This window comes from Eutrigla gurnardus, assembly GCF_963514095.1.
Source record: "Eutrigla gurnardus genome assembly, chromosome: 1".
Classification (NCBI taxonomy): domain Eukaryota; kingdom Metazoa; phylum Chordata; class Actinopteri; order Perciformes; family Triglidae; genus Eutrigla; species Eutrigla gurnardus.
In genome coordinates this window covers 33868071-33881140 of record NC_139915.1, presented here as the reverse complement: position 1 = coordinate 33881140, position 13070 = coordinate 33868071, and the positions used below count along the sequence as shown (strand labels likewise).

The 13070-nt window shown below is 46.2% G+C and overlaps 1 protein-coding gene across 4 annotated transcripts in view; it reads right to left on the bottom strand.

The window, feature by feature from the left end:
• The window catches only part of LOC311024972 (C-myc promoter-binding protein-like), a 60086-nt gene that overhangs the window by 23412 nt on the left and 23604 nt on the right, over positions 1 to 13070 (bottom strand). For all 4 annotated transcript variants that reach the window (XM_084027603.1, XM_084027604.1, XM_084027606.1 and 1 more), the window contains exons 3-14: positions 12630 to 12876; positions 10249 to 10318; positions 9473 to 9642; positions 7100 to 7368; positions 5574 to 5640; positions 5431 to 5489; positions 4546 to 4690; positions 4199 to 4374; positions 3831 to 3931; positions 3543 to 3758; positions 1417 to 1562; positions 940 to 978 (exon numbers count right to left, since the gene is read on the bottom strand). In XM_084027603.1, the coding sequence (XP_083883729.1) occupies positions 940 to 978; positions 1417 to 1562; positions 3543 to 3758; positions 3831 to 3931; positions 4199 to 4374; positions 4546 to 4690; positions 5431 to 5489; positions 5574 to 5640; positions 7100 to 7368; positions 9473 to 9642; positions 10249 to 10318; positions 12630 to 12876 (1705 nt within the window). The remainder of the gene's footprint in view (positions 1 to 939; positions 979 to 1416; positions 1563 to 3542; positions 3759 to 3830; positions 3932 to 4198; positions 4375 to 4545; positions 4691 to 5430; positions 5490 to 5573; positions 5641 to 7099; positions 7369 to 9472; positions 9643 to 10248; positions 10319 to 12629; positions 12877 to 13070) is intronic.

Here is a 13070-nt window from a genome sequence, read left to right as displayed (position 1 = left end):
CGGGATCAGGTCCAAGGACCCCAGGAGGGGAGGATGGCCTCAGGATTCACTTTTACTATGTCTCAATTACACAGACACACAGACACACACACAGACACACACACACACACAGACACACAAGACACACACACAGACACACAGACACACAAGACACACACACAGACACACAAGACACACACACAGACACACAGACACACAAGACACACACACAGACACACAAGACACACAGACACACAAGACACACAAGACACACACACACACACACACACACACACACACACACACACACACACACACACACACACACACACACACACACACACACACACACACACACACACACACACACAATCCAAGGACAGCCAAGTCTATTTCAGAGTCTGCTACCAGTGACCCGTGGACGTGACCGGGGAGCCGAGCGGCTGCGTTGGACTTAAAGACTGCAGAAACACAAAATAATTAACCTTCAGCGCAAACAAAACGCTCCCAGAGGAGGAGCTACACCGACGCCACGCCGAGGCTCTTCATACAGTCACACTGAAGGATGTCAGCCCAGGGGATGGAAAAAAAGAAGGAAATTCAGGCTCCGTTAGCGCGGCAGAAACCCCCGAAGCGTTAAAAGCCCTCACTCTCTCACCTCATGAAAAATGTAAGACCAGAAATCTTTGCAGAAAAGTGGATTTTCTACGAAACTGTACTTTTCACGTTTAGAGACAGATTGCTGTCGCAGCAAAATTGGGAGAACATTCAAAAATTCATCAAAGATGTGAAAGATGCCGGGCAGAGGATGGTAAGGAACTCTTATAACTTACATACTTATAACTACAGCTGCAGAGGTGGAGGGTTGTCTAAAGGGATGCCCTCCTATACAGCCTGTTTGAGCTGGGTCCATGCACCATCTGAAACCTGAACACGTGAGAATAAAAACAAACAACTTACCTTGCCTGCTTTTTCTGCACTCCGCTCTGAGTTGTAGAGCTGAAACGTTAAAGTGAAAGTTTGTCTCAACACAGGTGAAGTAGCACAGAAGACCGTTAACGACTAGCGATGCGTTGAGGGTGTTTCCACATATTCCTCTTTAAACGAACAAACACTCCCTTCATCACTCTGCTGCTCGACGACATGTTGAAATGAGTAATTAGTTTATGTTACCGTGGAAACATCTCCCTCAAACTACCGGATTCATTCAACTATCATAACGTTACAGATTTGTTACTGAACGGAGCCTGAACGCATCATAGTGTAACTCAATCAGACTGTATATGAGAAGTGGACGTCGTCATGGTGACGAGGACTTGGAGGTCTGAGTAAAAAAAATGCTGACTAATGTCTCTGAGTTCCATTGGAGGACTAAAAAGTGTGAAAAATAGTCTTTTTCAAAATAAAAGCATCCATTTCCTGTATTACGACCCTTACTTTGTCCACACAGTCGTCGAAGAAGGCCAGGCTGGCGTCCTTGTCGCTGACGAAGGAGCACTCCTCGATGAAGCGGATGAACATCTGGGTTTTGGTCATCAGCGAGTAGAACTTCTGGTGCGAGCGGTCGCGGCTCTTCAAGAAGCCTGAGGACACAGATAAGGATTGGAACGTGGCCGAGACTAACGGCCTGGTTCAGATGCACCATGTTGACAGCAGCTTCACTACGCCGTCGTCTCTACAGGAAGTACAGCCTTCCCTCTGTGTTTGAAAGCCTGAGCGTTTCTTGCTTCTCTTTGTTTCGTATCTCTGTAGGTTGAACTCATTATGTGAGATCAAAACAATATGATTAACTGAAAATGTAACGCCCACCAGCTCAGAACGCCAGACAGCTGTCAGAGATCTGAACGGGTCCTCCATTATAGAATAATCACTTAGATAAACACTAACTCGCCTCACACACTACACCTTATCCAAAGTCAAGCACTTCCAGGTGCATTTCCATGCTTTTCCAGCCCCTTCCAGCTGTGGTAAACTCCATATTTGTACCAATCCAATGGTCAGTATTCAGTCTACTTATGATGTCACTTGTTCATCACATTAAATGAGATGTTATTGTCCTCTAAACAACCAACATGATGTTTGGAGACAGCTTTTTACAGAAGGACCACAAATGAAAGGAAAACTAATTCCACTAACAGATCCACAGAAATATAATCACCAACTATTTTCATCATCTGTTCATCATCAAAAGGCATTTTTCATAAAGAAATGTCAGAAAATGCTGTTTTCAGTCCCTCAGATATGGAGATCTTCTTTTCTCTGTTCTATCATAGATGTCATCACATACAACACACATTTCAAGACCTTTTCAAACCTTGAAAACACCTTTCCAGGACCCGTACCAACCCTGCTAACAATGATCATTTCCAGTTTGTAAAGCAGGAAATACAAACTGCAGGGTGTTAAAAGTCAGATTTTTAGGAGGCAGCAGGGAAACGTAACATAATGCTGCTGTTATTATGGATATGAAGTCAGAAACGCTGTAAACGTGACGTGTGTCAAGTCATGACGTAATGCTGCGTTCCTGTTCGCTACACCACATAACCGACACCGGACGCCGTGACATCACCCCGACTCCTTCCAGCTCCGCTCTCTGCGGAGCGTCGAGCAGCTGCACCGCCGACGCCGCCAGCAGCCTCGGCATCAAGCCTCCGCCCTCTTAACGTCTCACGGCGAGGTGGGAGAGAGGAACACTTAGGAAAAGCTCATGCATTAAACAACGCCATCTGTGTGTGAGGCTGCAGACGACGCAGCGTTTAGTTCAGAGACTCACAGGCTCGTTAGCACCAATCAGGCTCCGGGGCTGGAAACCTGCAGGACGACGACGTCATACTCCAGTGTTATCTCTCAACACGTGTGTGTGTGTGTGTGTGTGTGTGTGTGTGTGTGTGTGTGTGTGTGTGCCTCCTGAGGGCCCACAGCCTACAGACAAACCTAAAAACATATCTTTTTAAAAAGCGTCCTGTCTTTTATAGGTTCTCCTTTTACTATTTTTGACCTTGGTGCAATTCAAATAAAATGTATTCTTATTCTTATTATTTAACATTCAAATAATGAAGCTTATGTTGTCTGTTAATAAATGTTTATTCTAGATGTTGGAAACTTGTTAAAGAAAGGATGCACTTATTGTTATCTTCTTGCATTAATTTAAGAATGGGTTTATCAATGGAGCACCTGTTAAATCATCAGCCAACGCTCCTTCTGATTCTGTTTAAAGGAGTTCAACCAGTACTTCAGCCACCGGACTCCTTTGATAAAAACAGTCCTTTTACCTCAGAGAACACAGGAGCTGCTGCTCCGTCCGTTAGTTAGTGTGTTTGTGTGTGACTTTAGTGTTTTAGTTTGGATTCACCAGAGTCACAGCGAGGTAAAATGACAGATTTAGTCAATGGAGTCTGGTATCTTTGGAGTGCTTCCGTTCCCCGTCATGAACGGCTGTCGTAAAGCGGCGATGACGATCAGAACAGCAACGTTTAAACCATCTGTGATCTGAGAATCCTGATTATTTCCTCTGAGCGTGAACACCGTCGGCGTTTTGTTTTTCCCATGATCGATCCGGATACCTTGCAAGTCAAAGAGGGAGCTGGCGTCCGTGGCCTTCTCGGACGGCGCCTGGGTGATGGGCCGTAAGAATGAGCGGTAGCCCTTCAGTATGGCCGCCATGAAGCGCAGGAAGGCTTCCTGGATCTCCAGCTCCAGCGTGTGGAGGCTCTTCCCGCAGCTCAGCTCCGACGAGTAACTCATGCTCAGCTCCAGCAGCCCGTCGGCCCGCGGCTGACCTGGAGACAGGAAGGGCTCAAGTAAAACACTTCGAACACCACCATCAACCAGGAACAGGTCTCAGAACTCACCATCAACCAGCTGCTGGTAGAGATGACTCAGCACATTCATCAGGTTCTTACAGGCTTTCTTTGGCAGGATCTTCCACGTGAGGGCTCGCTTATCTTCATTGCTGGAAAAGCAGAAGTGTTACAGTGAGCCGAGGTGGAAGAGGCCCCAAAACCAACACGGGACCACCCCAACGCCGTCTGGGTGGTAATGAGGCCGAACGAATGATGCCAAACCTCAACTGGCCCAAAAATAATAATTCTCTTCATATTAAAACGAGTGTGAGACTTTGAAAACAAGCCCGACTCGGCCTGGTGTCTAAACTTCAAACTCATGGCCTGAGCTCTCAGGTGGAGGTTCACCCTGATTTTTTACAGTGTGCTGTGCTCACTGGAAGATGGTGTTGGTGTCCAGGTCCACGCAGCTCACGTCCGGCGGCGGGTCGTAGAGGTCGAAGTAGCGGGAGTCCACTCCCACGATGAAGGGACAGGGGGCGCTCAACACGTCGGCCAACGCCAACGGGCACAGGGGGATGTACGGGCACGGCCAGTGGAACGGGAAGATCATCTGGAGGTCGGGGAAAGGTCGCGTTAAGACCACAAGGGACAAATGTGTTTGGGGGTTTGGTAGAATGTCTGGGGCTCCACCTCATCACCATCTCAAGTCCCGCCCCCCTTTGGAAAAAACCACATGGTCGGACATGTGACCATAACACGGCAGCCGGAGGCGGTAACTTACCGACACCAGAGCTTCGGTGACGCTGGTCAGGACGGCCGGCCGCAGCGAGTGGACCAGGATCTTGTGTTCGGTGACGGCAAACACCAGCAAGGTGACGGCGTTCTCCGGCCCGAGGTTCTGGAGCAGCGTGGAAAACCGACCGCCGCTACGGAAACCACAGGATGAGAGTCAGCGGGATCTCTTCTACTCCAGAGAGCATTAACCTTGGACTGATTCTGGGTTCAAAAATAATCTTTAGATCTCATTATATTTGATCTATTTGTGTTTTCTCTTTGAACGTGTATCAAACTCATTTCATCCTTATGAAACACCAGAAACATATTCTGAACTATGTTGTTCTGCAGACACACAATCAGCTGTTATTTTGACGTTTTAACAGAGATTAGAGTTCCCCTCACACACAGACTGGATCTCTTTTCTGCTCATTCTGTGAACCTCGTTTTTTAAATGTTTTATGCTTTAATTAAACGCCTTATGCGTTCATAGTGTGTTCTAAAAATGAAGCGGCCCAACGTTGATTATTTCAAAGAGCAACATGAGACCCTCGTTGGTTTGTGGACCACAGTTTTCGAAGACTCTACCTCGGCCATCTTGGGATTTTTGCAACCAATAGAAGGAAGTGACCTTATTTGGACTGCGGAGGAGCGACGGGTGGATCTAGACTGACCTTCTTATTTCTATTGAAGAAGAGCTTTGGTACATTAATGTATTAATTCCACCTTATTATAGGCTTCACTGTTGTGAAACGGTTCCTGTTTAAATCTAAGCCTCCACTTTGGACTGGCGATTTTGTTCTCCACGTACAATAAGTGAATAGCATGTTTGCACAGAGCACTTTGAACATGTTGAAGCATTCAAACGTATGGATCCTGGTAGCCGTCTTACCTGAGGGGGAGAGGGGAAGACACCGGCTGGCTCAGCATCAGGCTGTCGTGAGGGGAGAGCTGCAGAGACGACGGACGGTGAGATCAACGCTCACCCGGAGACAAGAAGGAAAGCAAAGTCTCTAACAGCACACATGGACGTACCTGCACCAGGATGCGAGGCCTCTGAGAGGACGGGAAGGGGACTTTGTGCATGAACTGAGAGATGTGTCTGAGGAAATAAAAACAGGATGGAAATAAAGAGTTAGGAGCAGCAGGACGATATGAGAACGATTATCCTGACAAAATCATTGGTTTAAATCCTGATAATCAACAAATGTGCTTAACATTAAAAAAACACTTGAACATCATGCTATGGTTTCACTTTTCGTTAACAAATCGTTTGATTGTGTCAGAGATAAGATACACGTCGTTTATTTATCGTGAAGACAATTAAATGATCTTAAAGAGGACCAATTATACTTTTCTGATCACTACTCAGCAGAACAACAGCTGGTATCGGGTTATTATGAGGGGGCGGGGCATTTCTGGACCAGTTGACCAATCAGATCAGACTGGGCTTTTTGGGAGGGAGGGGCAGGAGAGAGGCTGAGGAGAGCTGCTGGAGCAAAGCCTGATGGGAAAGATGTAAACATGTTCTAGTAGGAACCAGAAAAGGACCAACATCACAACATCATCTCCCTGCAGAAATAATACAGGATAAATCAACCATTACCTCGATAATGGAACTTCACAACGATTAACTTGTTGCGAGTGTTTTTTATTGCGACGGAACTGCAGTAAAACATCTGTACAACATCAACATTAAACGGCAGGCTTCGCTGTCTGCACACCACATACTGATCACACCTCCTTTCATTTAGGAAGTAAGGACGCCACATAGTATCTATTTCTACCTGCACAGGTCAGAGATTTAAACCTCGTCCAAATGGGACTTTAGAGAGTTATTTCCACATTATCAAGTCTTTGTCAGGCAGCATTTAAACTGAACAACAGCACAAATATCCTGAAATAAAAGAGTTAAGTGTGAAGTACTACTTCAGGTAGCCCTGGTCCCTTTCTACCCGTATACAATGGAATGTAATACAAAACTCTCCCGGTCCTCATCGGGACAAACTGTCCTCATATTATAACTACTGTCGGTGCTTTGATTGAAACCAATCAGAGGCTACGAGCCTCCATGGTAACTTTGAAGTAGGTCAGGACTGAGAACGCTGCCGGTAACCGACGGCAACGTGACCGCTCTGCACAACTCTTCATTTATGATAACAATCTGAGCCCGTCGGTGGCAAAAAAAGAGCTTTAAGTGGACGTGACACAATACTGGACCCAGGACACAAAAACACATCAGGGTGCATTTTGACAACAACAATCCAATCACGTGCGCCGCTCACAGGATTACCATCTTAAATCAATTCACTTTGGGAACATGTCATTTTCAGGTCATTGAGCAAACGACGGTGTTTTGTCTACACGTCTGACCGGCTTCCTCGCCATAGAAACGGCGGCCGAGCCTCATGGGCGTTGTATTATTTAGACCCATCTGCCTTCCCCGAAGTGAAGCAACGAGAACGTAAACCTGTGTGATCAGATCTTCATCTGGGAGAGTCCTGCGTTTCTAAAATCCTTCAAGTCGAGGACAAAATGCAGAAGGTACCACAGGAACTCACTTCTCGATGGGCAGGGCGTGAGGGCCGGAGATGGAGTAGCGGTAGAGGAATGTGAGGAACTTGCGGAAGGCGTCAAAGAAGGGCCAGTGGGACAGCAGACAGATGCACTTGTTGGTGTAGACCAGGCGAGGGACGGGGGTGGGGGGGGTGCTGGGGGGGCTGGGGGGTTTTACTGGACCCGGGCTCAGGAGACCCAGCTGGGAGAGCTGCTGATCCGTCAGACACTCCTGTGGGAAGGGCTCGTAGAACTGGATGGCAGCGCCGTAGACCTGAAACCAGGGGGGACAGGGACCGCATGAACTAGACCTGCTCTGGAACCGGTCTAGAGCCACGCTGGACCTCAGACAGCAAAACACTCACACAGTCAGACACGACTGCTGATATCATCAATTATTAATGATCAAATATCAATTATTGATCATTAATAATTATAATAATAAATGACAGAAATGTTTGTCATTCAAATGTATGAACACTTAAAATAAAAGTAGAAGAAGGAGAAGAAGGAGGAGGAGGAGAAGGAGGGAGAAGGAGGAGGAGGAGGAGAAGGAGAAGGAGGAGGAGGAGGAGGAGAAGAAGGGGGAGGAGGAGGAGAAGGAGTGGGAGAAGGAGAAGGAGAAGAAGGGGAAGGAAGGAGAAGGAGAAGAAGGTGGAGGAGAAGGAGAAGAAGGAGGAGGAGAAGAAGGAGAAGGAGAAGAACAAGGAGAAGAAGGAGGAGAAGAAGGTGGAGAAGGAGGAGGAGGAGAAGAAGAAGAAGGAGGAGAAGGAGAAGAAGAAGAAGAAGGAGGAAGAGGAGAAGGAGGAGAAGTACATCTAAATATGCAAGTTCAACTATTCGTTAATCTCAATGTTACATCATTTGAAACTAGAATATCACACGTCACATTTCTGTAGAATATTTGAGTTTAAAGATGTTAAGGTTAGTTAGATTAATCTTAACCTAAAGTTAAGTTACATTCTAACCTTAACTCTATGAACAAGTCTTCAACTGGAGACAATCCAAAAACCCTTTCCTCATCCAAGTATGTCATTTAAACCCTCTCGTTAATGTTTAATCATCCCAGAAGATGAATTAAATAGTGAAGGCAGTTTGTCGGGCAGTCCTCTGAATCATCTCTGCACTCTTAAATAAATGAAACGTTTCGTGCACCTCAGTTTAACCTTTATGGAACATCAAAAACACGGACGACGCCATCAGCAGGAGGCCAAATAAAATCCCTCCGCTTTCCTGGAAATGTTTCCCCAATAAACATGCAGAGATCAAAGCTAACGGGCTTATCTGCCGGCCGCCTGATGAACCACGACGCTGATAACTGAGCCAAGGACGCCGAGGCCTGCAGACCCCGGGTTCTATGAATATGACAGAACCGCTTATTCACGGGGACGATACGAAGAAGTCACATGACCAAACCCCACTGAGTCAACTCATTCTGGATTTATTCTGTCATTAATAACCTGCAACGGACAGGTCTCTGGACTCATGTGAGCTACTATCGAGACCTCTGGGGGACCACAGACAGTCTCTGGTTCCTCCACATAGTCTGGTCTGGTCTCTGGACTAATGTGGTCTACTATCGAGACCTCTGGGGGACCACAGACAGTCTCTGGTTCCTCCACATAGTCTGGTCTGGTCTCTGGACTAATGTGGTCTACTATCGAGACCTCTGGGGGACCACAGACAGTCTCTGGTTCCTCCACATAGTCTGGTCTGGTCTCTGGACTAATGTGGTCTACTATCGAGACCTCTGGGGGACCACAGACAGTCTCTGGTTCCTCCACATAGTCTGGTCTGGTCTCTGGACTAATGTGGTCTACTATCGAGACCTCTGGGGGACCACAGACAGTCTCTGGTTGCTCTCAGACTGGCTGCTGTCTAAACCCCGGCGGTTTCGGTGATTTGGATGGGGATTAGGATTTGGACATTCGGGACGATATGAAAATATCACGTCACGATTATCTAAATTAACCGTGTTTTACGATATTATCCCAATAATCATCAAAAATATGCTTAAACGATTAAAACAGCACTTGAACATACGTAAAAAACTACAAACCCTGTATCTCATTGTTACGACGGCGCATTAGGTCAACGGTAGGAAACAAAAAAAAGCGGAGCTGAGAGAGCGGGACAATATTCAAGAAAAAAAGTGGCAAATTTGCGAGTTTATTACGATGCTAACAACCGGCATTTTTGCTAGCTAACTTCCCATGAATGTACATTTATGTTTGTAATGAATCATCCCAACGTGTGACAACGCCTCGTTAAGGTCCTTAGGGTGACGATGCTGATGCTTATTGTTGCTTTTAATGTTCTTGAATAGCTGTTCCACTCCGTCATCATTGTTCACAAACAATAAGAAGGGTCCATGTTACCTTCTCCCCGGAGGATCCGGTGAGGACGAAGGTGGAGAAAACAGGGAGGGAGTATTTGGTGTTAGCCGGCCAGCACTCGATGGTGGCCCCCATGGGGAGGCAGAAGAGGGGGACGGACTCTGGCAGGGGGAACGACTCGTAGTCCTCCTCTGGATATCTGCTGAACAAACCTGGAACAACGGAGAACTCCATTCAGAGAGGAACCATCGTGTGAATGAAACCAGCTGTTTGTTTGTTAATCATGAGGATAAAGTACTTCACTGAGTGAGATCCTCCAGAGAAACGCCCGGCTTTGGAACAGATAATCCGTTCTCAGTCATTAATCAGGTCTCCGGCTCATTACACAGAAACGATGAAACAATGACCTCCTGGTTTTTATTGTGTGCAGTTGTCTTTCTGTTCTTCGCTTCAATGACGTCATACATGAACTAAATATTCTTGAGACTTTCCAATCCCGTTTTAAAACGTTGCACAGCACAGAATCAGCGATTTTAAGAGTTTTCAATTATATCTTTTTAACGATCGACACACAAATATGTTCAACAAATCATCAGCCGGCTCAATCGGAGCTGAACAGCCGAACGTCCATCAGCCGAACGTCCATCAGCCGAACAGCCGAACGTCCATCAGCCGAACGTCCGAACAGCCAAACTGTATTTCAGTTTAAAATGTACTTTATTCTCTATTTTGATTTTCTCACACAAGCAGAATCATGTATTTGAAGTATTTGAACAGGACATGGTTATCTGGTCTGGTTGTGGTTCGGGACGGATTACCTGCTTTGTAGGCGATCATGTTGGTTTTGGCCACAGACTTCTTGTAGCACAGGTAGACGGAGGAGCCCCACTGAAAACAAGAGCACAGCGGCAAATCACATCAACGTCGTCCCTTTTCTAAACAAACCGGCCCGATTTTAACCCTTCATGACTTTAAACACCAGCTGACCTCCGTTCATCAAAAGTTCCCAGCATGCCGCAGCTGAAAGTGTCCAGAGGAGCAATAAACCTGGAATTTCTAAACCACAACAAGCCGGTGAAACAGACATTTCTCAGCTTGGTGATGAATTAGTGTTTGTAGCAGTAAATCTCTACCTTCAGCCTTTATGTGAAAAACGTGTTCTCAGGGAGGATTCTCAACCACCCAACACCCTTTTTAAGATAAATATGTGCAACAAATATGTAATTCCATCCTCCAGCAAAATATTAAATAGCAAGAAGTAGAAATATAATATGATATCATCATATCGGGGAGTAATTCAGTGTTTATTATCTATTAAAATGCCGTCTCACACTGAACAGGTGGATTTAAGCGTCTTCATGCTTAAACTGCTCATGTCTGTGTGTTGTCTGCAGGGCCCGTTTAAAAGGACAACCCTTTAGAAGTCTACTATCATTCATCATTAGCCCTCAATTAAAATGTCCCCAAAAAGCCGGTCGGCGTAGTGATCAATATATCAATAAACTGGAGGAAGCTTTTATAACCCTCCGACTGTCGAGACGCACACATCGAAGCCGAACAACGGCAACAACACAACACAGAATTGATCTGTACTTCTAATTGTTTTTAAATCTATTAATGGCCCGGCTCCTTCCTACATTAGTGACATCACTGGATACACAGCGGACGGACGCCTCCCACCATCAAACCCTTCAGTTCTCTGGATCCCTCTGCTACTGTGTCTGCTTTAAAAGCACATCAAACACACCTTACCTTTGGTTTTATATGTATGATATTCATTATTTTACACACTTTTAATTATAATAATAACCACACTCATGTCATATGTTTATATGTAATCCATGTTATTATGTTTTGTCTTTGCATATTATTATTATTGCATATTATTATATGTGTATAAATATGTATAAATCAACTTCTGTGATCCTCACAGCTTCGACATTCATCAGATTGAAACGTCAAAGAAAGAGCACTGAGCAGAGGCCCTAAACCTCGAAGGGACTTCCCTCCTAAAATCAAACCAGACTGGATCAAATTAAACACGCAAAGAAAACTTCATGAGGCAGCGTGTGATGGCTTTACTTTCCTCCATAATGGGATGCAGTAAATCTTGAGTCGAGTCAGTTCCAGCGTCTCTCTCTCCTAACTCCCGACAAACAATTAACTTAAGCAACAGGTGAGAGCGGTTCATTTCTCTGCTCTGCAGACACGTCATACGTTTCAGCTGCAGAGGAGCTCATCTTTGAAGCGGAGAAAGTATGTCGGCTAAATCCGTCAGCGTCTGTAGGACCTCGACATTCAGGCGACGAGGCGCAGCGTTTCCCGCTGACTGCGTTTTCCAAAGCTCACATCACAAAGTGAGGCGTCGGCGTGGGAGTCGAGGATTCAGGATTTCTGGCTAAAAATAATATGTTGACTCTCTGAATTTCTCTGAGGGGATGTGCGATGAAGTCGGCAGGATTCAAGATGATGTAACGAGTTAATGCTTTATTATGATCAACTCGTTGTAGGAGTTGCATGAGCAGTCAAAGTTTGTCATAGCAGACAAATATAGTTTGTTAATGAGCAGTAGGGGGCTGTAACAGTTTGGTGAGGGGAGGGTCACCATCTTGGAAGGAAGTGACCATATTTGGACTGTGGAGGAGTGACGGGTGGATCTGGATCCATGTGGATTCTGGTTAGCTTCATAATACAAGGTCAAGTGTAAAAGTCATCTTAGTAGCTAACTAGCATTGGTAGCGACCTGTCAATCAGCAGGTTAGCCCCGCCCCCTAAAGCATCCCCTGCTTTCTGGTCTGGTGGACTCTAAATGGACCAGAATGTACTAAATGAACATCATGCTGGATTGAAGAAGACTTGAAACTAGAGATTGAGACCATAAACTCATGTTTACAATGTTTACTGAGATAATACATCAAGAGAGAAGTAGGACCATTTTCTCATAGACTTCTATACAACCAGAGAGGAGTCGCCCCCTGGTGGCCAGCAGAGAGAAGTAGGACCATTTTCTCATAGACTTCTATACAACCAGAGAGGAGTCGCCCCCTGGTGGCCAGCAGAGAGAAGTAGGACCATTTTCTCATAGACTTCTATACAACCAGAGAGGAGTCGCCCCCTGGTGGCCAGCAGAGATAATGCAGGTTTAAAGCACTCTGCCTGGTAATAAGCGGCGTTGTTACTATGACGACATGTGTCTCACCATGCTGCTGTTGAGGTTCTTCTCCACCTTACAGAAGGTGTGGGGCGGCGTCTCCCCCTTGCTCGGGATGATGATGCAGATGTCGGTGACGGCCAGGGCGGAGTGCGGCTGGCTCTTGGGCGCCCGTCGGTAGGTGACGTAGATGCGCTGGGAGGAGTTGCCGCTGACGTTGGCGGGACGACCGGAGGGCGTGGTCTGGATGAGTTGGCAGCCCTGAATCAGCCGCTCCTTCCACTCGTACAGCACGCTGCGGGGAGGACGGACAACACGGCAGTCATGAGCTCACTGGGCCACTTAGGCGGGCCGCTAAGAAGTCTAACATTAGGCATTCATCACAGTTTTTTAGTGGCTGACAGAATGGAGTTGATAAAGCTTAATGGCAGCGTTTGCACCTCATAAATTGCAAAGCAGACCTGATGCAATTGGTGAAAATAAAGTCAG